This window comes from Cyprinodon tularosa, unplaced genomic scaffold (assembly GCF_016077235.1).
Source record: "Cyprinodon tularosa strain WSP-4 unplaced genomic scaffold, ASM1607723v1 ctg1542, whole genome shotgun sequence".
Lineage (NCBI taxonomy): Eukaryota > Metazoa > Chordata > Actinopteri > Cyprinodontiformes > Cyprinodontidae > Cyprinodon > Cyprinodon tularosa.
The window spans coordinates 16,009-42,776 of record NW_024038378.1 but is presented as its reverse complement, the minus strand read 5'-3'; the positions used below and the strand labels follow the sequence as shown (position 1 = coordinate 42,776).

At 50.1% G+C, this 26,768-nt stretch overlaps 1 protein-coding gene across 1 annotated transcript; it reads right to left on the bottom strand.

Moving 5' to 3' along the window:
- Nucleotides 1-869: 869 nt before the first annotated feature.
- LOC119780089 (multidrug resistance-associated protein 1-like) lies at nt 870-25,046 on the bottom strand (the record flags this gene model as incomplete). The annotated part of the gene is made up of 13 exons (XM_038279989.1): nt 24,916-25,046; nt 14,477-14,653; nt 12,262-12,390; nt 12,055-12,192; nt 10,743-10,868; nt 8,533-8,594; nt 7,556-7,687; nt 7,091-7,309; nt 4,896-5,073; nt 1,567-1,728; nt 1,376-1,468; nt 1,097-1,300; nt 870-1,020 (listed from the first exon to the last, which is right to left on the bottom strand). Coding segments are annotated over exons 1-13 (1,813 nt in total), but the record flags the coding sequence as incomplete, so codon positions are not given.
- Between the last annotated feature and the right edge of the window lie 1,722 nt (nt 25,047-26,768).

Here is a 26,768-nt window from a genome sequence, read left to right as displayed (position 1 = left end):
CTATATCTGTCTATAAATCCAGATGAAGCTAACCCATTACATAGATTACAGGCATGTCTGAAGACATAAAAACCTGGATGACTCTTAACTTTCTGCTTCTGAATGCAGACAAAACAGAAGTTATAGTCTTTGGACCAGAGTCTCTGAAAAAGAAGCTGATTAGTCAGTCACTTCATTTTGATGGGATTAAACTGATTTCAGATAATAAAGTAAAAAATCTTGTTGTTTTTTATCAGGACCTGTCATTTAAATCCCAGATCAAAGAGGTTTCTAGAATTTCCTTCTTTCATCTGAGGAATATTGCAAAAATGAGCAATCTCCTGTCCAGGGGTGATGCTGAGAAATTAGTCCATGCATTTGTTACTTCAAGGCTGGACTATTGTAATTCTTTACTATCAGGAAGTCCACAAACTGTAGTTAAAAGCCTTCAGCTGATCCAAAATGCTGCAGCCAGAGTTCTGATGAAAATGAAAAAGAGAGATCATATCTCTCCTATCCTGGCTTCTCTTCATTGGCTTCCTGTTAAATCCAGAATAGAATTTAAAATCCTCCTTCTCACATATAAAGCCTTAAATGGCCAAGCTCCATCTGATATCAGAGATCTGATTGTTCCTTATGTTCCTAACAGAGCACTTCGCTCTCAATCTGCAGGTTTACTAGTGGTTCCTAGAATTTCTAAAAGTAGAATGGGAGGCAGATCTTTTAGTTCTCAGGCTCCTCTCCTGTGGAACCAACTACCAGTTTTAGTCCGTGAGGCAGACACCCTGTCTACTTTTAAGGATAGGCTCAAAACTTTCCTTTTTGATAAAGCTTCTAGTTAGAGTGGCTCAGGTTATCCTGAGCTATCTCTATAGTTAGGGTTAGCAAACCCACCTGAACAATGCTGCTGATGACAAAAGGCAGCATGTTGAGAGGAAAACGCAGGATGTTGAACAGCGCCAGTGACACGAAGGCCTTCTGAGCATCCAGCACGTTCCGTTCATCGATTAGCACATAAACGGCGAAGGTGGACAGGGCGACCTGGAGAGAAGGGCAGAGGAAGCACTCAGAGAAGAAGAAGAGGGACGATGCAGCGGTGCCTCTTTCAGAGACTCACCAAGAAGGGAGCGCACACCCAGGTGAAGGTAGATATGGCGCCCAGGTAAGCAGCCTTCTTCAGCACGCGCAGCTCGCTCTCCCGGATCTCAGACACCTTGTCCTTGAAGGCTAGTTCCCAGGCGTAGAGCTTCAGCACCTTGATGCCGTTCAGCATCTCGTTCATCAGCTTGATGCGGCTGTCTTTGCTCTTCATCTGGGCTACCTGTTCAACACAAGTAGAGCACTCAGCTGTGGCGCCGCCTCGTCCTCAGTCCATCATGGCTGGAGGAAGGCCTACCTGGTAGGTTTTAGTTTTCATGGCAATAACGGCATTAATCGGAACCATCAGAACCATCACTGCAACTCCTGCCAGCACAGATGGACCCAAATTCTGTAAAGAAGAGGAGGAAACAAGGAGAGGAGTGACTGGTTCTTATCTGGTACTTTCAGGTCTTCTAGAAAGGCTTCCGAGTCTCTGGGTCGCTTTACCTGCCAGAGAAAGTAGAGGGCCAGGACCACCTGCAGCGGTGCAGACCACACCATGTTGATGTAGGTGACCAGGTCCATGAAGCGCTGAGCATCCACAGACATCAGGTTGACAATTTCTCCCACCGTCGATGTGCGCCGTGCCGCGTTACTAATCACCAAGGCCTGAAAGGACAAACCCAGGAAGTGAACCCTAAACCATCCTTCGTCTGAGGCTCGGAGTCCAGTTCTACCTCACTAATTAAAAAGCCATCAAGGGGAGTCCCGCCGAGGAAAATGGTGGACACTAGCAGAGCTCCAGGAGCAGACAACCCGTTTTCCACTTATATGTGGAATATATAGCTCTTAATTTGTCGAGGGCTGAATATCTGTGATGCATCAAACTCTAAAATCATCATAAGGGGCCAGATATTCATTTCTCAAAGAAATGCTGAATAACAAAGGCAACTTTTTCAAGGGTCTGGCAACAATAAGCTAGCAAGATGAAGCAGCTCAACCCCTGAGAGCACTTCTGCTAACACCATGAAGATCTCCAGCTGTACTGAGGAGGAACACGCTGATGGCAACGCCATGGAAGACATCCCAACAATGAGCGCCGCATTGCAATAGGTAGCAGCAGAGGCTGACAGAGAGCTTAAAGACTCTTCAAGTGAGATTAAAGGAAACTTAACAGCGAGCGTCGGATAGATCCTCAAATGTAGAAAAAAATTAGATGATATTAGCGACGCTGTGTGTGAAGGGTTGGGCTGAAAGAAGACAAGGAGAAATGAGAAAGATGAGTCCATATATGGAACAGATCATTGCTTAGGGATTCACCAGTAGCGGGTTCAAAGTGGAGCGGCACTAGCACCCTGACTAGGTACAAACTACCCTCCCCAAACCATTCTGATAAGGGTTTTACGCTCATCGCCTCATCGGCTGGAGATGACCTTCTGAGGACCCGTATAAAGACCTTGTGGAGAAGCGGGGAGCTTTCAGTGCTACAGAGAAGCGTTTACAGAAGATGGAGGTGAAACACCAGCTGTTCCTGTTGACGCTCATCTTCCTTTGGAAGGGAGAGAGGAGGACTTTCAGAGACAGAGCGGAGGCTGAAAGGTTTTCCCAACCAGCCAAGCAGCCGACAAACGTTGCTCCATGAGGAATTTACTGATCAACATCCGATAAACTGCCGTTGGGTTTGGAAAGGAGGAGAACTCTATGCATGTCTTACAGACCAAGCTTTAACAGTCTATTGCTGCTCAGCTTTGTTCCCTCTGCTTGGTTTATTGATGTCCTTTGCACAATGTCGGTTAACAGATGTTGTTAGTAGCTCTGTTATGTTGAAGGTGGCAAATTAAATGACATAATATCAATTAGTAAAAAATGGCTAAAGGATAGCCGAACATAATGAATGGGATTCCAATCAAAAGATGATTGGTGGGATGAAGAAGATTGGGTGGGCGGTGTGAAGCACAGCTCCTATTCTAGCAAACAAAGTGGTGTAATGATCCTGGTTAATTAGAATGTAAGTTTAACCATACTTAAGCAGAATAATGGTAAAAAGCTTTCTCGAACTGAAATAGAACCCAACTTTCTCCATGAAACCAGAACTATGTTGTGTAATACAACAGGTCCTATTATTCTGGGAGTGATGACAGCTTTAATAGAAAAGAACGCTACGGTGTAAACCATCACCAAAAGTCCGGGCTGCAATCCAGATGCTAGGACAAGACTGGAATGGAGTTGATAGATGAAGACGGAACGACCCGCAGCAGAGAGCTTTCATTCACAAAGTTAGAAGATATTTTCCAGAACTGACTTTTCTAAGCATCTGATCAGTCAGTGGAATCAGAAATTAGCTGCTAAATGGGAACAATTATTAGAAGTGACCATGATATAGACAAGTTACACCTAGAGTTTAATACAGAAGGGAAAGATCATTAGAGACCTAATACTACTAAATATTTAGTCATTCAATTCAGGACTAGCTTAATTTTTTTCCCAAGTAAATATTGGTTCTACATACGCTACAGCCTCAGTATGGGCAATATTATCTAGGAAAGAGACTATTGGACAAGGAAAGTCGTCTCTGTTAAAAAAAATAGAAAATCAAATCATTATTCAAACAGGCTCCTCTCCTGTGGAACCAACTACCAGTTTTAGTCCGTGAGGCAGACACCCTGTCTACTTTTAAGGCTAAGCTTAAAACTTTCCTTTTTGATAAAGCTTCTAGTTAGAGTGGCTCAGGTTATCCTGATCTATCTCTATAGTTCTGCTGCTATAGGCTTAGACTGCTGGAGGACATAGGGACTCCTTTTTCATCATTCTGCTTCATTCTATCTCTATTCTCCCACTGCAGAATCTGTTAGTTCAATCTCTAACGTTCTGCTCTCTCTGCTTTTTCTCATAGTAGCTTCATCTGGTCTGTTCCTGTTTGGCTGTGACTCCATCCTGGAGAGAAATATCAGCTGTGCTGCTGCCATCAACACCTTTGTTTCTAGATGTTGGAGCTTGGCCTGTTTTCCAGTGTAGTCCTGTTTCTCTTTTTCTATGTCTGCTTCTGTCTCCTTGAACCCCAGTGGGCCTCAGCAGATGGCCGCTCACACTGAGCCTGGTTCTGCTGGAGGTTTCTTCCTGTTCAAAGGGAGTTTTTCCTCTCCACTGTCGCTACAAGCATGCTTAGTGTGAGGGATTGCTGAAGAGTCAATGAGTCGATGCAATCAGCTGGTTTTCCTTAGATAGAAAACTTCTTACTGGATGATCTGGTGAACTGGAAAGTGCCTTGAGATGACAGGTGTGGTGAATTGGCGCTAAAGAAATAAAATAATTTGGATTAACCATTTATATCAAACACTGCAGCCCCAGTATGGGCTAACTCTTCTACTAGTAAATCAGTCTAACCCTATATCTGTAAACTAATATTGCTTCTTTCTTCCAGTCACCAAAACTTTGAGGAGATGGACGACTTTCACAGCAACGCTCTCCTTTAACTTTACCCTTATTTAAATGATATTGTCTGATCAAAGCCTGTGGCTGGTTTGATGCTTCTACTCTAGAAATCCACACATAACATCAACTCCTGGATTTTTAAAACCTCATCTGATGCAGAGACGACTCTAGATCAGGGATCTCCCACCCGGCCCTCTACATTCCTGCAGGTCTTAGATGCATCTCAGCTGCAGCAGTTAAATCAAATGAATGGCTAGTTAGCAGGTCTTTACCAAACGTGACGGGATGCTGAAGCTCTAACTCTGGAAGAGGGATGCATCTAAAACCTGCAGCACAGATCTGGAGGACCAGGGTTGGAGAGCCCTGCTGGAACTGTCTCAAGGCAGTGCTGCAGTTACTGTTACCTTCCTGTAGACGGCGCCGATGATGGCTGTTCGCAGACGCATGCCTGAGACAAAGCAGACATGGAAGTACCTCTGAAGAATCAGCGACTGCACACAGGTGCAAATAAAGAGCAGGGCGGTGTAAAAGAATCCCTGCCAGGAGGGGGCGCTGGAGTCGTTGACGAAGCGTATTAGCAGTCTGCAGGAATCAGAGACAACATCATGAAACCAAAGATTCCTCACATCAGCAATAGACCTAAACGGTTTCCATGGCAATGGCCATGGATGCAGCAGCGGCTCCTCTTAAAGGAATAGTACACCCAAAACATGATTAGCCTTCATTTTCTACTCACCCCCATGCTGAACAAAACTCTGGAGTACTTTTTTGATATCTCAAATGCATCTGGAGATCTGGGAGGCTTCTTGCTGTCTGCTGACATTCAAATAATGGAGGTCTATGGCGCCCGAGGCAGAAAGGTCCATAAAAGTCCACAAAAACGTGTCAATATTCCTCCATACTGCTCGTCCAATGTAATCCAAGTGTCCTGAGTGGGTAGCATCCAGAATTTACTCGAAACGAAGTCATTTAGAACGTTTTAGAGCCTAAACAGTAGTGTATAGGATTTCCTAATAGCGCCCCCATGCGCGCTCACGATTCTACGGAAGCCGGCAGACCAAACCGGAAGGAAGTGCGCATTCAGCGTCTGCTCTGCCGATAATGCAAGCGTAGAAGAAGAAATGTGCTGTTTACCTGTGCAAAGAAAGAAACAACGAAAGAAAAATGTCTGAGGACTTCAGTGTTGAGGAAGAGCATGAGTTCTTTGCCGAGCTGAATGCGCTGGTTTGGTCTGCCGGCTTCCGTAGCGTCGTGAGCGCGCATGGGGGGCGCTATTAGGAAATCCTATACACTACTGTTTATGCTCTAAAAACATTCTAAATGACTTCGTTTCGAGTAAATTCTGGACGCTACCCACTCAGGACACTTGGAATACATTGGACGAGCAGTATGGAGGAATATTGACACGTTTTTATGGACTTTTATGGACCTTTCTGTCTCGGGCGCCATAGACCTCCATTATGTGAATGTCAGCAGACAGCAAGAAGCCTCCCAGATCTCCAGATGCATTTGAGATATCAAAAAAGTACTCCAGAGTGTTGTTCAGCATGGGGGTGAGTAGAAAATGAAGGCTAATCATGTTTTGGGTGTACTATTCCTTTAATCCAACCAAACATCAACATCTTGGATCAGATGAAAACCCTGAATAACTATAGAGACCCTGAAGTAGCAGAGGGTCTCCACAGCTTCCTCACTAGGGATGGGAATCGAAAACCGGTTCCTGTTAAGAACCGGTTCCGTATTTTCCGATTCCATGGCATCGTTTGGCAGCTCGCTGAATGATTCTTTTTTCGATTCCCGCAGCACCAGAGCCGAGAGCGCCGGCTCTGGGGAGCACGACTTACGTCACGTTTTTTACGTAAGTTACGCAACTTACGCAAGTTACGCAAGTTACGCAAGTTACGCAAGTTGGAAGAACTATTCGAGGAGGAAGACAACGTGCTGCGGTCACTTTGTGAATCAAAGCCCCGTCTTTCCTTAGCCCAGAGGGTAGATCAGGAAATCCAGCTCTATAAAAGCTTGCCTTCCATCCCCTGCAGGGATAGCGCCACACTGTGGTGGTGGAACAAGCAAGATACGCTGCCCTTGCTATCTGACTGGCTGAAAACTACCTCTGTGTGCAGGCTTCATCCACCCCATCTGAGAGGGTGTTCTCCACGGCTGGAGACACCATAAGCCCTGAAAGATCCCGTATCCTTCCAGAAAAAGCAGATATGCTAATCTTTCTGCAAAATAACTGTTAATTTTCCCTACTACTGTTTTATAATTAGTATTTTTTGTTATTTAAAATAGGTTATTATCCCATCATTTGTTATTAGACATTGTTGGTTATTAAGTTTGTTCTTGTATTCATTTTTCATTTAAACACAGATGTTACTCCAGTTTCACATTTCCTGTGGACATCTTGATCTTTTTGAGTTTGTAAGATTGTGCAATAGTTAAGTAAACAAAGTTGATTCTGATAATCAAACTGTTTGTTCTCCTTTTTCCCCCAAATTGGAATCGAAAAAAGAATCGATTAAGAATCGAATCGTTTCATAGAATCGAAAAGGGAATCGGAATCGTGAAAATCTTTTCAATTCCCTACCCTATTCCTCACCTCAGGATCTCTGGTCCCACGAACATCAGGATGTCCTGGATGATTTTATAGAGGCAGGAGACCAGGAAGTGAGGTCCGAAGGTCAGGCACAGGGCCCAGAGCAGGGAGGATTCCTTGCTCTTTCTGGGAGACTTGGTGAGCAGGATCTCAGACTCTTCCACAGGCTGGCCCTCCCCATGGGGGGGCCTCTTAGGGGAGAACACCATCTGCTGCTCTGTCCTGCTGAAGACATTTAGATGGAGCTTTAGTCCTGCAGTTACTTCATCTTATAAAGTATTCACTGTGCTAAAACTTTTTCAGGAAACAGGCCGGTTCCGAGGAGAAGCTGCATGGAGAAGCATTTCTAATCCTCTGAGTCAGGACAGACCCTTCATCCGGTCTGGCCCTCATCATCATCATCATCATCATCCTGCTGAGTCAGTCAGGCCGGTACATGATCAAACATGACCTCATGCCGCTGCTCACCTCTTGGCCTTGTAACGCTCTGAGTTCCAGCGACGCACCAGATGTGGCACCACGCTGTGAGAGCGGTCCTCTAGATTCAGAGACCAAAGATCCTTCTCCTCCAGGGGGCGTCTGTACCCAACCATCATCAACCTGGGGGGAAAAACAGAACGCCAGCATCATCAAAAAGAACCTTCACCCCTCGTCCTGCTTCACTGAGCTTCTCTGGTGCCACAAGGTGGAGGAGAACCTGCAGCAGAATCGAGACCCTCTCTGCCTGATCCTAGAGACCCTCTCTGCCTGATCCCAGAGACCCTCTCTGCCTGGTCCCAGAGACCCTCTCTGCCTGGTCCCAGAGACCCTCTCTGCCTGGTCCCAGAGACCCTCTCTGCCTGATCCCAGAGACCCTCTGATAACAACAGGAGGAAAAATGTTCAGACAGGCAGTGAACGCATCGTGGTGGAGGTGGAACCCCTAAACGTCTCATTCGGGTACACTGTCCTTCCTCAGACGTCTCATCTGGGAGAACCAAACACCTTCAGAACAGAAGGAGTTCTAATGAGACCTTCAGGAGAACAGACCCGATGGATCCGTTCCACTCCTCAGTGACACATCTGAAGGTTGTTCCATTAACCACCAGATGTTATGTCTTTGCTGTGAACCCGTCCAGCCCGGTACCAGCAGAACATCCTGCTGGTACCGGGCTGGTACCTGAAGCCATTGTTCTGCTGCAGGGTTAGAGGACCAACTCCACCTTCAGACGTCCTCCATGCTCCCTCTGAGGGTCACCGTCCTGCAGAACAGCAGCTTTAACGCCCCACCTCTGGATCAGACGCTCTTAGAAGAACTGGTTCTGGTCCTCCTGTTGGACCTGCACTGTGGATACAGGTCCAACAGGTTGGTAGAACCGCTTCCATCCAGGAAAGCTTCCTTGTTCTGCAGGACCACCGTCTTCCTGCTGGGGTTCTCCTCTCTGACCTCACAGCAGCTCTACTCACCCTGTGATCCACCAGAAGGTGATCCTGGAGAGGAAGGAGGCTCCGGGTTCAGGACACGGGTTCTGTGGGGGAAACCAGACGCTGTTAACGGTTCTACTGTATCCCTACTGGATGTTCCCCTTGGCCCCTGTGCAGTTGGAGTAATTAACTAGTTACACCAGTGACACCCTGGGTGACCAATCAGCAGCTGTATATGTTGGCGCCGTCTAGGACTCTGTTCCTTACTGCGTCACGCGTGTGGTTGGTCTCGTGTGGCTTAAGCTTTTCAGCCCTTTGGATCATTCGTTGCTCGGTTCCCATTGCAGGAGGCCCTGTTGCCTACTGGCTGGAGCGGCAATGATTTCCCCTTCCTTGGGCTGCAGCTGGTTGATCTTCATACGGGATGTCCAAGGTTAGTAGGCTGAGGCGCTGCAGCCTCCACACCACACAGTGAGACAGCTGCTCAGAACGCTCTCTATGGTGCTTCTGGAGAAGGTGGGGAGGATGGGGGGGGGCAGGAAGTCCAAGCGCTTCTGGGCCCTTTGGACCAGTGAGGTGGTGTTTCCAGTCCAGGTGAGGGTGTCTGTGATGAATGACCACCTCTACAGCTGAGCTGTTGATGAGCAGTGGAGCGTGGTCAGGCCGCTTCTTCCTGAAGTCCACCATGATCTCCTTGGTCTTCTCCACCTTCAGGATCAGGCTGTTATCTCTGCTCCACCAGCTGCTCCACCTCCTCTCTGTAGTCCAGGTCGTTGTCGTCTCTGATGAGGCCCACCGCCGTGGTGTCGTCTGCAAACTGCACCATGTGATCGGTGGTGAACCTACACAGTCGTGTGTCATCAGGGTGAACAGCAGGGGGTTCAGGACGCAGCCCTGAGGGGAGGGGCTTAGACCGATGACATCAGAGGTGTTCTGACTGAGGTCTGTTGGTGAGGAAGTCTAGCAGCCAATAGCAGAGGGATGTATTGAAGCCCAGCTGTTCCAGTTTGCCCATCAGATGCTGTGGGATGATGGTGCTGAAAGCTGAGTTCGGTGCTTTTAGTGATTTTCTAACGAAACGTGACTAAAGTTCCATGAATCCTGGACGACCGCAAGAGATTCAGGCTACGTTCACACTGTAGCCTGAAGTGACCCAATTCCGATTTTTTTGCCCATATGTGACCTGCATCTGATCTTTTTATGACAGTCTGAACGACACAGATCGGATTTTTTCAAATGCGACCTGTGTCTGTACGGCCAGGTCGCATTCATCCGACCTACACGTCATTGATACTTGACAAATGTTACTAAACGTTACTAATCTGCGTCCTACTAAGCGGAGGCGGGAAAAACTAACAACCATGGCGGAAGATAACACAGAGAGCAGTCAATGGAGAGAAAGTGAGGTTGCTGACTTAATTCATATTTGGAAAGATAGCTCGATTCAGACCAAACTCGAAGGGTCTTACCGGAACCGGAGGATATGCCTGCTCCTGTTGGAGAAGAACTTAAAGAACGCAATATACGCTGCGATATTATGAGTCATGTCTACTTCCGCAAACACTGAGGACGCTTGCTACATGTGACGTCATCGCGTCCTCGAGTGCGCATGCGGGACACTTCGGTTGAACGCTTTCAGTTCACACAGTAGATCACATACAAGTCGCATATACTTGGAAGTGTCAACGGACACGCAAAAAAATCCGATTTCACAAAAAAATCGGAATTGAGCATTAAGGCCTGCAGTGTGAACGTAGCCTTAGACACTCAGAATATTCTTCTGTTCCCTCTAGGACCAGGAGGGGAACCAACGTGGTGAGGTCCACCGTCTCCATGGAGACGTTCCCTCTAGAACAAAGGGCATCAGCACCTCTTCTAAAACCCAGGAGGTTTGCGGATGTTCTGTGGACGTTCCAGGAAGTGTTTAAGGGGACCAGGATCAGAACAAGTTCCAGGACAATCCTTCCACCTTACCCCAATGTCACGCTGCACTTGGTTCTGAAGAAGCAGGTGGATCAAGGTCTAAGACCTGTGGTTTTGATTCTGACCTGGACTTGGGTCTCCAGCAGGTCGCCAAGGTAACCAACATCTGGAGCAAACAGGACTATTTAAAAGCTGAGTTACAGTTCAACACAGAAAGAGAAAAACTGGAACCAGGACAGCCCACTCAGACTGGACCGGAACCCAAACTGGAGGACGCTCCGTCAGTGGTTCTAGTGTCTGAATGTAGCGGTTAGCTAGCTCAGTCTCACCGTGTCTTTGACCGCCTGACTGAAGAGCGGCGGCTGGTCGGTGAAGCAGGACAGAACCAGGGACAGCAGAACCAGGACGTAGGACAGGTAGAAGGTGGTGGACCTCCAGACGGACACCGTTTCAGGCTGAGGGACAAAAAGGACAGCTGGAGGTTACAGAGACATAGACCCACCCCTGACAAATCGGACCTCAGTGGACCCAGGACCTACAGTTCTATAGAACTAGATCAGACAGACACATCAGCAGCTGGTAGCAGTCAGAGACCTCAGGACCGGAACCAGGACCAGGACCAAGTTCAGGACCAGGACCAGGACCAAGTTCAGGACCAGGGTTCAGGATCAGAACCAGGACCAGGACCAGTTAATTATGAACCAACAGAAACTTAAAGATTGAAATCTTATTATAACGGTATGGAAGTAAAAAAGCTAAAGTAGAACATGAGGATTTTTTTCATTTCTGCACGAAGCTGCGGCCATCTTGGCGCCGTCGCTCCAATGGTGCTAGCAGCAGTGATCAGGCTGGGAGAAGAACAGCAGTCTGGCTGTGACTCCATCCTGGAGAGAAATATCAGCTGTGCTGCTGCCATCAACACCTTTGTTTCTAGATGTTGGAGCTTGGCCTGTTTTCCAGTATTTATTCCTGTTTCTCTCCCGTAGCTCTGGGCTCAGCTTCTACTGGGACGTCTGATTAACCGCTTCTTTCCCAGACAGCCAGCTGTGGAGCTGGTTTACTGTTAGCTTTTCTAACATAGAAAGTGTTTATAGATCAGAGCTTCTATGCTTCTTTTTCTATGTCTGCTTCTGTCTGCTTGAACCCCACTGGGCCTCAGCAGATGGCCGCTCACACTGAGCCTGGTTCTGGGAGTTTCTCCTCCCCCGTGCATTAAGCCGCTCATCATGTAAAGTCGAGGATTGGGTGATCTGATTGATCTGGATCTGGGTGATCTGATTGATCTGGATCTGGGTGATCTGATTGATCTGGATCTGGGTGATCTGATTGATCTGGAATTGAAATCTATCAGACTAAGGTATTGTCCTGCTCATAGGTCGTTTCCAGCCCCCAGCTTTCAGGGTGTCTATCCCTCCGTCATCCTGCTGTTCCCCCAGAGAACCCTGTTGCCATGGTGACCTCTGAAAACAGACCTTGGGGACTTTCAGCCATATTTATTGGCTCATTTTCTCTGTTCTGATGTTTCTGTCTTCTGAACCTGTGTATCTAGAAGCTATAGATCTGGGATGATGAATTCCAACATCAGCCCCTCCCCCCGCTGCTCTGACATCAGAGCGCCTCCACCTGATGGAGCAGACTGACCTCCTCCAGCGCCTGCAGGATCTTGGACCTGAAGGAGACGGAGGCGCACAGCAGCGCCAGCAGCCAGAAGATGAGCAGAAGTCCAGAGGACTGAACGCCTTTGATCCGATCGTACTGGATGATGAAGGTGGCCAGCAGCTGGAGACACAGGGACAGGCAGACGTCAGCTCAGCAAACACAGCCTTCCAACCACACAGCTTCTCTTACCATTGTGAGTCCCAGTAAGGTGGGACTGACGAGGTGGACCGGCGCTGTGGTGCTGCTGCTGTTGCTCCTTTCCCAGAAAGAGTAGAAGACATCTGACCAGCAGATCATCCACAGCAAGAAGCCCAGAACCTGCAGAACAACAACCACACCCTCTGCTCACTGCAGGTGGTAGAATCCATCTATGCATCAAACATCCCGTCAGGACAGGGACTCTGTCCCCTCAGAAGACCCTGTCCTCCCCTAAGGAGCCAGCAGCTTTGCTTTGACACCAACAGCTGGCGGCAGCGACCATTTTAAACTCACAAAGGGTTTTTTTTAGCTTATTGTGGGTTGAAAGCATTTGTTTCTGCTGCATTTTAACACAACGGTGAAAGAAAACACAAGCGTAGCAGTTCTTTGAAAGAGGCCCCTGATGAGCCGCAGGAGCCCCACACAGGAAGGCATCCAGAACTTTTCAAAATAAGAGGACTGACTTGTTTTCACAGGCCTCACAGGAACACTGGTCCAACCCAACAGACCACTGGTCCCAGTAATGAGACCAATCCCAGCAGGCTGATGCCTCCAGCTGGTTTCTATGCAGATCAGGCTGCAATGATCAACAGATGATGAATAATTCACGCATCAGGCTGCGACCATATTTGGACTGTCAGGAAGCATCTGAGCTCTAAAGCTGCGCTCAGATTAAACCTTCTGGGCGTCCAGACGACCACCATCTTTGTTCCACAGAGAGACTGGGATTGATTTGCTTTGATGAGTTGGAAAAAAGAGAATAACGCCCATAATAGTAATAAAAATAATATAAAATCTAATATTTTTCATCAGCAGGTTTAACCTTTTTAGTTCCGGTTTATAAACCGTTTCTCCACAGTTAAGCAGGAAAATGTTTCAGTGACGCAGCAATAATAATAATAATAAATAATAATAATAATAATTATAATAATAATAATAATCGGAGCCGCTTCTCGTCTCTCTGGACATTAAACTCCGTCCTCCTGGCATTTTAAAACATTTCTCCAGTTTCCATAAGCTGACGGCTCTGCAGCAGAGATCCCAGCCTGCATGTAGCGTCTGTCTCCCAGAAAAAACTCCTGGAAAAGCTTTTCTCCGCCTTAAAGCGGAACGCCGTTTTTTTCCATTGGTCCTTGATTTTCCGTTATTCCATCATGTTCTACTCTCCCATCTGAGTTTAGTGTCATTTGGAGCCGTTTGAAGATATTCCGTTAGGTTATATCCAGTAACGTCTTCCTATGGGCAACGACTTGAAGGCACAAACTAAACTGTTCATCATTTATTCTTTATGGTACGCCAGCATTCAGAACATGGAGGCCAATCACTGTCCCCCAGACATCCATAGTTAGATTTTTATATTTTTTTAAAACAAAGCGGGGCGTGTATGACATCATCCGCCACGGTGGACTGTAGTAGTGACAGGCAGCCCGGGCCACAGGCGGCTACGCTATACCCCTTCTATTCATTCTAGCTAATCTAAATCGTTCATTTGGAGAGCGAGATCATCTGTGGTAGCAGCACTAGACGTCTTCCAGGCATGTGAGGAAAACTAGCAGCAGTTCAGAGGACAGGATGGATGAACGGTAGCCCGCGTACGGATGATGTCATACACGCGGCGCTTTGTTTTTAACCTTTCCCTTTAAGCTGCAAAAGCTCCAGCGTTGAACGCTCCAATGAGCGTCTACCACCGCCTGGCTGCTCTGCAGGACCTTTCCTACACTGCTAGATGTCCTCCACCATCAGCTTCCCATGTAAATCAGATGCTCTGAAGCCCACAACACGTTTGGTCTGAGAGCAACATTTAGCTGATGCAGGAAGATAGACCTGTAGAGGTCTGTGCTACAGATGATCTGGAGAAGCCTCTGACTTTATCAGCTGCAAGAGCTTCTTTCAGTCATTAGCTCTGATGACGACGATGATGATGATGATGATGATGGAGGCAGAGATCAGACTCTCCACAGCAGACTGATAGAAGATCTGCATCATCTGAAGGACCTCAGCTTCCTCTAGAAGTACAGTTAAACTCCACTGGTATCATTTTACAATGATATCCACAAAGTGAGAAGTATTGCTAAAAAACCTCAGAGCTTCCCTTTTCTAATAGAAGATAAAGAAAGAATGTTCTCAGATTTAATCCCGGTCTGGAGAAGAGCCAGATTAGCACCAAATCTAAAAGGCGTCCTGTAGGTCAGGCCGGATCACTTACAGTCTTCGCTTTGTTCAGGTGATTCATGCAGATGTAGCCTCGGTTGCGGCTGCGCAGGTAGACCACATAGATGGGGGCACATATCCACAGGTAGAGGCATGGCACGCACACCAGGACGGTGTTTTGGAAACACGGAGTGACGTCTGGATTAGAGGTATTCCAGGTTCTGTTCCAATCCTGATAGGAGAAAAAGGTCAGAAGGTTAAAGACGATGAGAAACAATCAATAGTTAAAGGTTTCCCAACCTTCTTTGACCTGACTTCCTCTTTGGTCATTGAGTCTTACCATCAGCCCCCCCTTAGCTAAAAGCATTGATGACTGACGTTCTGATTCAACTAATAAATAAAAATTTTATTTGAGCATTTTATTCTTTCCATCTTCCATAAAAACAATAGAAACATGTTGCCAGGATGTTAGTAAAGTGGGACCTGTGAGAGTGACGGCTGCAGACTAGCCTGGCTCCTGAAACACACTTTAAACTTAAAGTCAATCTTTGGGGGGGGGGCTGACCCTTGTCCCTCTTCCTATCACCTCCTCCTTCCCCCCAGTGAGGAGTTGTACAGCTTGATGGCCTGAGGACCAAAGGAGTCCAGCAGTCTGTTGCTCCTGGATTTGGGGAGCAGCAATCTCCCTCTGATCAGGCTCCTCTGAGGGGTGAAGACGGTCTGGCATTGTCCATAATGTCCAGCAGTGTCTCTGCCACCGTCCCCAGAGGGTCCAGCTTCCAGCCAATCACAGAGCCGGCTGGCCTTCCCAGTTGGTCCAGTCTGGAGGCGTCCTTCATGGAGGTGCTGCTTCCCCAGCACCACGGCGCAGAAGAGGACACTGGAAACCATTAACACGTGTCTGTGGAATATTTACGCACTCCATATGGTGAATTTCTTCATGTGCTCAAAGGTGTAACAGGGAATAAAGAAGGACGGTGATTTCAGTCAGGTGATGGATGCAATAATTATTCAAGAGGTTGGCATCCTCTATGTCCAGACAGGCAACACACCTGCATATATGAAGAACCTTCAACAAAACATCAAACATTTTATTCCCATTGCATTAAAACCGACTCAAGAATAGATTTCTTTCTGATATCTAAAACTTAAGAAGATCAGTGGTGAGTTTTGTCATTGCGGCCATAGTGATCAGTAAACCTGCTGACTACTGCAGTCAAAGAAAGGACATCGCAGGATTAGCACCACGCTCTTACAGAATACATGATTAATGAAGAGCTTTCAGAAGATCTCAAAATAGGATAATATGGAATCCACAGAAAAACTAGAACTATGTGGGAAGCACCTGAAGTATAACTGCATATGCAGATATTACGATAACGACGTTAAGAATGAGTTACTAAAACGATGACGACATTTATTATGAGTTATTACAACGATAACGACGTTAAGGTGTTACTAAAACGATGACATTTATTATGAGTTATTACAACATAACGACGTCAAGAAGGAGTTACTAAAGTGATGACGACATTTATTATGAGTTATTACGATAACCACGTTAAGAATGAGTTAATAAAACGATAACGACGTTTAGAAGGAGTTATTACAACGATAAAGTTTAGAATGAGTTACAAAAACGATGACGACGTTTAGAAGGAGTTACTAAAATGATGACGACGTTTAGGAGTTACTTAAATGATGACGACGTTTAGAAGGAGTTACTTAAATGATGACGACGTTTAGGAGTTACTTAAATGATGACGACGTTTAGAAGGAGTTACTTAAATGATGACGACGTTTAGGAGTTACTTAAATGATGACGACGTTTAGGAGTTACTTAAATGATGACGACGTTTAGAAGGAGTTACTTAAATGATGACGACGTTTAGAAGGAGTTACTAAAATGATGACGACGTTTAGAAGGAGTTACTTAAATGATGACGACGTTTAGGAGTTACTTAAATGATGACGACGTTTAGAAGGAGTTACTTAAATGATGACGACGTTTAGAAGGAGTTACTAAAATGATGACGACGTTTAGAAGGAGTTACTTAAATGATGACGACGTTTAGGAGTTACTTAAATGATGACGACGTTTAGAAGGAGTTACTTAAATGATGACGACGTTTAGGAGTTACTTAAATGATGACGACGTTTAGAAGGAGTTACTTAAATGATGACGACGTTTAGAAGGAGTTACTAAAGTGATGACGACATTTATTATGAGTTATTACGATAACCACGTTAAGAATGAGTTAATAAAACGATAACGACGTTTAGAAGGAGTTATTACAACGATAAAGTTTAGAATGAGTTACAAAAACGATGACGACGTTTAGAAGGAGTTACTAAAATGATGACGACGTTTAGGAGTTACTTAAATGATGACGACGTTTAGAAGGAGTTACTTAAATGAGACGACGTTTAGGAGTTACTTAAATGATGACGACGTTTAGAAGGAGTTACTTAAATGATGACGACGTTTAGAAGGAGTTACTTAAATGATGACGACGTTTAGAAGGAGTTACTTAAATGATGACGACGTTTAGAAGGAGTTACTTAAATGATGACGACGTTTAGAAGGAGTTACTAAAATGATGACGACGTTTAGAAGGAGTTACTTAAATGATGACGACGTTTAGAAGGAGTTACTTAAATGATGACGACGTTTAGAAGGAGTTACTTAAATGATAAAGACTTTAGAATGACTTACTAAAACAATAACGACGTTTATTATGAGTTATTACAATGATGACGACGTTTAGAATGAGTTACTAAAACGATAACGACGTATAGAGTGAGTTACTAAAACGATAATGACGTTTAGAATGAGTTACTAAAATGATGACGTTTAGAATGAGTTACTAAAACGATAACAACGTTTATTATGAGTTATTACAGCAATAACGATGTTTAGAATGAGTTACTAAAACGATAACGACGTTTATAAATTATTACAATGATAACGATGTTTATAATAGGGGAGTGGTGGCCTAGTAGTTAGGGAATAGAGCTTGGAATCCTGAAGCTGTCAGTTCAAAACCCACTCCTACAGCCTACCACTCTGGGTCCCTGGGCAAGACCCTTAATCCCACACAGCTCCCTGGGCGCCGGACAATGGCAGCCCACTGCTTAACAAGAGGATGGGTTAAATGCAGAGGTACATTGTAGGATAATTGAAGTTCAATTATTATTATGACTGGGTTCCTGAGGCTCCTGACTGGGTCCCTGAGGCTCCTGATTGGGACCCTGAGGCTCCTGATTGGGACCCTGAGGCTCCTCATTGGGACCCTGAGGCTCCTCATTGGGACCCTGAGGCTCCTCATTGAGACCCTGAGGCTCCTGATTGGGTTCCTGAGGCTCCTGACTGGGTTCCTGAGGCTCCTGATTGGGACCCTGAGGCTCCTCATTGGGACCCTGAGGCTCCTGATTGGGTCCCTGAGGCTCCTCATTGGGACCCTGAGGCTCCTCATTGGGTCCCTGAGGCTCCTGACTGGGTCCCTGAGGCTCCTGATTGGGACCCTGAGGCTCCTCATTGGGACCCTGAGGCTCCTCATTGGGACCCTGAGGCTCCTCATTGGGACCCTGAGGCTCCTCATTGGGACCCTGAGGCTCCTGACTGGGTTCCTGAGGCTCCTGATTGGGTTCCTGAGGCTCCTCATTGGGTCCCTGAGGCTCCTGACTGGGACCCTGAGGCTCCTGATTGGGTCCCTGAGGCTCCTCATTGGGACCCTGAGGCTCCTCATTGGGACCCTGAGGCTCCTGACTGGGTCCCTGAGGCTCCTGACTGGGTCCCTGAGGCTCCTGATTGGGACCCTGAGGCTCCTCATTGGGACCCTGAGGCTCCTCATTGGGACCCTGAGGCTCCTGACTGGGTCCCTGAGGCTCCTGACTGGGTCCCTGAGGCTCCTGATTGGGTTCCTGAGGCTCCTCATTGGGACCCTGAGGCTCCTGACTGGGTCCCTGAGGCTCCTGATTGGGACCCTGAGGCTCCTGATTGGGACCCTGAGGCTCCTGACTGGGTTCCTGAGGCTCCTGACTGGGTCCCTGAGGCTCCTGACTGGGTCCCTGAGGCTCCTCATTGGGACCCTGAGGCTCCTCATTGGGTCCCTGAGGCTCCTGACTGGGTCCCTGAGGCTCCTGATTGGGACCCTGAGGCTCCTGATTGGGACCCTGAGGCTCCTCATTGGGACCCTGAGGCTCCTCATTGGGACCCTGAGGCTCCTCATTGGGACCCTGAGGCTCCTGATTGGGACCCTGAGGCTCCTGATTGGGTTCCTGAGGCTCCTGATTGGGTCCCTGAGGCTCCTGATTGGGACCCTGAGGCTCCTGATTGGGACCCTGAGGCTCCTGACTGGGTTCCTGAGGCTCCTGACTGGGTTCCTGAGGCTCCTGACTGGGTCCCTGAGGCTCCTCATTGGGTCCCTGAGGCTCCTGACTGGGACCCTGAGGCTCCTGACTGGGTTCCTGAGGCTCCTGACTGGGTTCCTGAGGCTCCTGACTGGGTCCCTGAGGCTCCTGATTGGGACCCTGAGGCTCCTGATTGGGACCCTGAGGCTCCTGACTGGGTCCCTGAGGCTCCTGATTGGGACCCTGAGGCTCCTGACTGGGTCCCTGAGGCTCCTGACTGGGTCCCTGAGGCTCCTGATTGGGACCCTGAGGCTCCTGATTGGGACCCTGAGGCTCCTGATTGGGACCCTGAGGCTCCTGACTGGGTCCCTGAGGCTCCTGATTGGGACCCTGAGGCTCCTGATTGGGACCCTGAGGCTCCTGACTGGGTCCCTGAGGCTCCTGATTGGGACCCTGAGGCTCCTGACTGGGTCCCTGAGGCTCCTGACTGGGTCCCTGAGGCTCCTGATTGGGACCCTGAGGCTCCTGATTGGGACCCTGAGGCTCCTGACTGGGTCCCTGAGGCTCCTGATTGGGACCCTGAGGCTCCTGACTGGGTCCCTGAGGCTCCTGACTGGGTCCCTGAGGCTCCTGATTGGGTCCCTGAGGCTCCTGACTGGGTTCCCGAGGCTCCTGATTGGGACCCTGAGGCTCCTGACTGGGTCCCTGAGGTTCCTGATTGGGACCCTGAGGCTCCTGACTGGGTCCCTGAGGCTCCTGATTGGGACCCTGAGGCTCCTGATTGGGACCCTGAGGCTCCTGACTGGGTCCCTGAGGCTCCTGATTGGGACCCTGAGGCTCCCCATTGGGTTCCTGAGGCTCCTGATTGGGTCCCTGAGGCTCCTGATTGGGTCCCTGAGGCTCCTGACTGGGACCCTGAGGCTCCTGATTGGGTCCCTGAGGCTCCTCATTGGGTTCCTGAGGCTCCTGATTGGGACCCTGAGGCTCCTGATTGGGACCCTGAGGCTCCTGACTGGGTCCCTGAGGCTCCTGATTGGGACCCTGAGGCTCCTCATTGGGTTCCTGAGGCTCCTGATTGGGTCCCTGAGGCTCCTCATTGGGTCCCTGAGGCTCCTGACTGGGACCCTGAGGCTCCTGATTGGGTCCCTGAGGCTCCTGATTGGGTCCCTGAGGCTCCTGACTGGGTTCCTGAGGCTCCTGATTGGGTCCCTGAGGCTCCTGATTGGGTCCCTGAGGCTCCTGATTGGGTCCCTGAGGCTCCTGATTGGGTCCCTGAGGCTCCTGATTGGGTCCCTGAGGCTCCTGACTGGGTTCCTGAGGCTCCTGATTGGGACCCTGAGGCTCCTGATTGGGACCCTGAGGCTCCTGATTGGGACCCTGAGGCTCCTGATTGGGACCCTGAGGCTCCTGACTGGGTCCCTGAGGCTCCTGACTGGGTCCCTGAGGCTCCTGACTGGGTCCCTGAGGCTCCTGATTGGGACCCTGAGGCTCCTGACTGGGTCCCTGAGGCTCCTGACTGGGTCCCTGAGGCTCCTGACTGGGTCCCTGAGGCTCCTCATTGGGACCCTGAGGCTCCTGATTGGGACCCTGAGGCTCCTGACTGGGTCCCTGAGGCTCCTGACTGGGTCCCTGAGGCTCCTGACTGGGTCCCTGAGGCTCCTGACTGGGTCCCTGAGGCTCCTGATTGGGACCCTGAGGCTCCTGACTGGGTTCCCGAGGCTCCTGATTGGGACCCTGAGGCTCCTGACTGGGTCCCTGAGGCTCCTGATTGGGACCCTGAGGCTCCTGATTGGGACCCTGAGGCTCCTGACTGGGTCCCTGAGGCTCCTGATTGGGTCCCTGAGGTTCCTGATTGGGACCCTGAGGCTCCTGACTGGGTCCCTGAGGCTCCTGATTGGGACCCTGAGGCTCCTCATTGGGACCCTGAGGCTCCTGACTGGGTCCCTGAGGCTCCTGATTGGGACCCTGAGGCTCCTCATTGGGACCCTGAGGCTCCTCATTGGGACCCTGAGGCTCCTGACTGGGTCCCTGAGGCTCCTGACTGGGTCCCTGAGGCTCCTGATTGGGTTCCTGAGGCTCCTCATTGGGACCCTGAGGCTCCTGACTGGGTCCCTGAGGCTCCTGATTGGGACCCTGAGGCTCCTGATTGGGACCCTGAGGCTCCTGATTGGGACCCTGAGGCTCCTGACTGGGTTCCTGAGGCTCCTGACTGGGTCCCTGAGGCTCCTGATTGGGACCCTGAGGCTCCTGATTGGGACCCTGAGGCTCCTGATTGGGTTCCTGAGGCTCCTGATTGGGTCCCTGAGGCTCCTGATTGGGACCCTGAGGCTCCTGATTGGGACCCTGAGGCTCCTGACTGGGTTCCTGAGGCTCCTGACTGGGTTCCTGAGGCTCCTGACTGGGTCCCTGAGGCTCCTGATTGGGACCCTGAGGCTCCTGATTGGGACCCTGAGGCTCCTGACTGGGTCCCTGAGGCTCCTGATTGGGACCCTGAGGCTCCTGACTGGGTCCCTGAGGCTCCTCATTGGGTCCCTGAGGCTCCTGACTGGGACCCTGAGGCTCCTGACTGGGTTCCTGAGGCTCCTGACTGGGTTCCTGAGGCTCCTGACTGGGTCCCTGAGGCTCCTGATTGGGACCCTGAGGCTCCTGATTGGGACCCTGAGGCTCCTGACTGGGTCCCTGAGGCTCCTGATTGGGACCCTGAGGCTCCTGACTGGGTCCCTGAGGCTCCTGACTGGGTCCCTGAGGCTCCTGATTGGGACCCTGAGGCTCCTGATTGGGACCCTGAGGCTCCTGACTGGGTCCCTGAGGCTCCTGATTGGGACCCTGAGGCTCCTGATTGGGACCCTGAGGCTCCTGACTGGGTCCCTGAGGCTCCTGACTGGGTCCCTGAGGCTCCTGATTGGGACCCTGAGGCTCCTGATTGGGACCCTGAGGCTCCTGACTGGGTCCCTGAGGCTCCTGATTGGGACCCTGAGGCTCCTGACTGGGTCCCTGAGGCTCCTGACTGGGTCCCTGAGGCTCCTGATTGGGTCCCTGAGGCTCCTGACTGGGTTCCCGAGGCTCCTGATTGGGACCCTGAGGCTCCTGACTGGGTCCCTGAGGTTCCTGATTGGGACCCTGTGGCTCCTGACTGGGTCCCTGAGGCTCCTGATTGGGACCCTGAGGCTCCTGATTGGGACCCTGAGGCTCCTGACTGGGTCCCTGAGGCTCCTGATTGGGACCCTGAGGCTCCCCATTGGGTCCCTGAGGCTCCTGATTGGGTCCCTGAGGCTCCTGATTGGGTCCCTGAGGCTCCTGACTGGGACCCTGAGGCTCCTGATTGGGTCCCTGAGGCTCCTCATTGGGTTCCTGAGGCTCCTGATTGGGACCCTGAGGCTCCTGATTGGGACCCTGAGGCTCCTGACTGGGTCCCTGAGGCTCCTGATTGGGACCCTGAGGCTCCTGATTGGGTCCCTGAGGCTCCTCATTGGGTCCCTGAGGCTCCTGACTGGGACCCTGAGGCTCCTGATTGGGTCCCTGAGGCTCCTGATTGGGTCCCTGAGGCTCCTGACTGGGTTCCTGAGGCTCCTGATTGGGTCCCTGAGGCTCCTGATTGGGTCCCTGAGGCTCCTGATTGGGTCCCTGAGGCTCCTGATTGGGTCCCTGAGGCTCCTGATTGGGTCCTGAGGCTCCTGACTGGGTTCCTGAGGCTCCTGATTGGGTCCCTGAGGCTCCTGATTGGGTCCCTGAGGCTCCTGATTGGGACCCTGAGGCTCCTGATTGGGACCCTGAGGCTCCTGATTGGGACCCTGAGGCTCCTGATTGGGACCCTGAGGCTCCTGACTGGGTCCCTGAGGCTCCTGACTGGGTCCCTGAGGCTCCTGACTGGGTCCCTGAGGCTCCTGACTGGGTCCCTGAGGCTCCTCATTGGGACCCTGAGGCTCCTGATTGGGACCCTGAGGCTCCTGATTGGGACCCTGAGGCTCCTGACTGGGTCCCTGAGGCTCCTGACTGGGTCCCTGAGGCTCCTGACTGGGTCCCTGAGGCTCCTGATTGGGACCCTGAGGCTCCTGACTGGGTTCCCGAGGCTCCTGACTGGGACCCTGAGGCTCCTGACTGGGTCCCTGAGGCTCCTGATTGGGACCCTGAGGCTCCTGATTGGGACCCTGAGGCTCCTGACTGGGTCCCTGAGGCTCCTGATTGGGTCCCTGAGGTTCCTGATTGGGACCCTGAGGCTCCTGACTGGGTCCCTGAGGCTCCTGATTGGGACCCTGAGGCTCCTGATTGGGACCCTGAGGCTCCTGACTGGGTCCCTGAGGCTCCTGATTGGGACCCTGAGGCTCCTGACTGGGACCCTGAGGCTCCTGATTGGGACCCTGAGGCTCCTGACTGGGTCCCTGAGGCTCCTGATTGGGACCCTGAGGCTCCTGACTGGGACCCTGAGGCTCCTCATTGGGACCCTGAGGCTCCTCATTGGGACCCTGAGGCTCCTGATTGGGACCCTGAGGCTCCTCATTGGGACCCTGAGGCTCCTCATTGGGACCCTGAGGCTCCTGACTGGGTTCCTGAGGCTCCTGATTGGGACCCTGAGGCTCCTGATTGGGACCCTGAGGCTCCTCATTGGGACCCTGAGGCTCCTGACTGGGTCCCTGAGGCTCCTGACTGGGTTCCTGAGGCTCCTGATTGGGACCCTGAGGCTCCTCATTGGGACCCTGAGGCTCCTCATTGGGACCCTGAGGCTCCTGATTGGGACCCTGAGGCTCCTCATTGGGACCCTGAGGCTCCTGACTGGGTTCCTGAGGCTCCTGACTGGGTTCCTGAGGCTCCTGATTGGGACCCTGAGGCTCCTGATTGGGACCCTGAGGCTCCTCATTGGGACCCTGAGGCTCCTCATTGGGACCCTGAGGCTCCTCATTGGGACCCTGAGGCTCCTGATTGGGACCCTGAGGCTCCTGACTGGGTCCCTGAGGCTCCTGACTGGGTTCCTGAGGCTCCTGATTGGGACCCTGAGGCTCCTGATTGGGACCCTGAGGCTCCTCATTGGGACCCTGAGGCTCCTGATTGGGACCCTGAGGCTCCTCATTGGGACCCTGAGGCTCCTGATTGGGACCCTGAGGCTCCTCATTGGGACCCTGAGGCTCCTGACTGGGTCCCTGAGGCTCCTGACTGGGTTCCTGAGGCTCCTGATTGGGACCCTGAGGCTCCTCATTGGGACCCTGAGGCTCCTGATTGGGACCCTGAGGCTCCTGATTGGGACCCTGAGGCTCCTCATTGGGACCCTGAGGCTCCTCATTGGGACCCTGAGGCTCCTGACTGGGTCCCTGAGGCTCCTGACTGGGACCCTGAGGCTCCTGACTGGGTCCCTGAGGCTCCTGACTGGGACCCTGAGGCTCCTGACTGGGACCCTGAGGCTCCTGACTGGGACCCTGAGGCTCCTGACTGGGACCCTGAGGCTCCTGATTGGGACCCTGAGGCTCCTGATTGGGACCCTGAGGCTCCTGACTGGGTCCCTGAGGCTCCTGACTGGGTCCCTGAGGCTCCTGACTGGGTCCCTGAGGCTCCTGATTGGGACCCTGAGGCTCCTGATTGGGACCCTGAGGCTCCTGACTGGGTTCCCGAGGCTCCTGATTGGGACCCTGAGGCTCCTGATTGGGACCCTGAGGCTCCTCATTGGGACCCTGAGGCTCCTGATTGGGACCCTGAGGCTCCTCATTGGGACCCTGAGGCTCCTGACTGGGTCCCTGAGGCTCCTGACTGGGTTCCTGAGGCTCCTGATTGGGACCCTGAGGCTCCTGATTGGGACCCTGAGGCTCCTGATTGGGACCCTGAGGCTCCTGATTGGGACCCTGAGGCTCCTCATTGGGACCCTGAGGCTCCTCATTGGGACCCTGAGGCTCCTGACTGGGTCCCTGAGGCTCCTGACTGGGACCCTGAGGCTCCTGACTGGGACCCTGAGGCTCCTGACTGGGACCCTGAGGCTCCAGGAACCGCAGCCAGGCTGCTGGAGGTTAGTTACGTCACTGACATAATTATCCGCGAACAAAACCCGGAGCGGACACGGAGCCCAGAACAGAGCTGACCGGCTACCGGCATCCTGTCAGCCGGTAGCCGGTCAGCTCTGAACCATAATGACCGCAGAGGAAGAAGCGTGTTTCTCACCCAGAAAGGATCAGAACCGTCGGCGCTGCAGAAGCTTCCCATCAGCCGCTGCTGGAGCCAAACGGCTGTTTTGTAACTAACAGCCAGACGGAAGGAGCCGATTGCTTCTTCTTCGTGGGTAGAAATACAGGCTAGGTGCTGCCGCCTGCTGGCGGATAATGGGAATGAGGTGGTTCTTCTTCACACTGATAGATCAAGGATTCATCTTTATAATATATCATCTAGTTCTTTCAGAAATATTAGGATCTGCTTGCTTCCTGAATTTCTAACAGATCTATTTCTTTGCCATTATTATGTTTCCCTAATTGTCAGTTTTTTTTCTCATGTTTTTTCTTTTTGATTGTTTTGAGAATCAAGTCTAACATGTTTAATTGTTTCATTTTCCACAGAATGTTCACATTTGCCTCTTTTATTTTTAATCTTCAAATTAAATCAGGGATGTAAACTATATAGTTATGGGCTGGTATCCTAGAAATACTGATGGTAAACCCATCAGCTGTAATCTGTTAGCTGTATTTCTATGTTTATCCGGTCTGCTGTCTGAATGATTAGGTTATAAACTGCTTAACTGAATTTGACATAATTAAATGTCCTCCACCTCTGTGCTGCCAACAAAACTTCTGACAAACTGTCAGGGATTATTTTCCAATCAGACAGATTATAATATGAATAAGTTGGACTAAACATTCTGAACCTAATGTTTTATTTGACTGTTATGAAAAACAAGCTGTGATCATGTTTAATAATGGTCTTTATTCTTCATATTTAACTTTTTCAAGTCAATCACTCTCTGGTGCTGTAAAGCGTGATATTAATTGAGGATGGATGTTCATGCTGATATTTAACAAGACTCTGACTCTGGCTCTGTGACCGTCCTCCGGCCCAAACCAGAGGTCGTTTCTCAGGACGTGTATTTGTGTTTTGTGCTCGTGAAACATTTTCCACACCAGCTCTGTTCTGATTCACAAGCCCATTTACTGATTGTTTTTCTTTTCATGCCTAATAAAAAAAAAGGTTCAGGTGTGGAGCAAACTGTGGCAACCGGCGGGGCTTCGAGGCTAACCATAGAATCAGAAATACTTTAACAATCCAAGAGGGAAATTACTTTTGTTACACGCTCCAGATACAGTTTTATATATAAACAACAAACCACACAAGATGATAAAGATATAAATATATACACATATAACTCTTCTGTATATATATATATATATATATATATATATATATATATATATATATATATATATATATATATATATATATATATATATATATATATATATATATATATGTATATATATGTGTGTGTATATAGCTAAATCCAAGTAAAGTCACAGTGGCGTGCAAAAATAGTGCATAAATGTCAATTACAGTGGGGGGGCGGTCTGAATCACTTGAGGGAGGCATTATATAGGTAGATGACCACAGGTAGGAATGATTTCCTGTGTCGCTCTGTGGTGCATCTGGGTAGGAGGAGTCTCCTGCTGAAGGAGCTGGTCTGTTGGACCAGTGTGTCGTGGAGAGGATGTGAGTCATTGTCTAAGATGGACTGAAACCTGGACAGCATCCTCCTCTCTGCCACGGTGGTCAGGGTGTCCCCCCCCACAGCATCCCCGGCCCTCCTGATCAGTTTGTTCAGTCTGTTGTTGTCAGCGACCCTCAGCCCACTGCCCCAGCATGTGACAGCGAAGAAGAGCGTGCTAGCAACAACAGACTCTTAAAACATAGAACATGAGAATTTTTTTTTCATTTCTGCACGAAGCTGCGGCCATCTTGGCGCCGTCGCTCCAACGGTGCTAGCAGCAGTGATCAGGCTGGGAGAAGAACAGCAGTTTGGCTGTGACTCCATC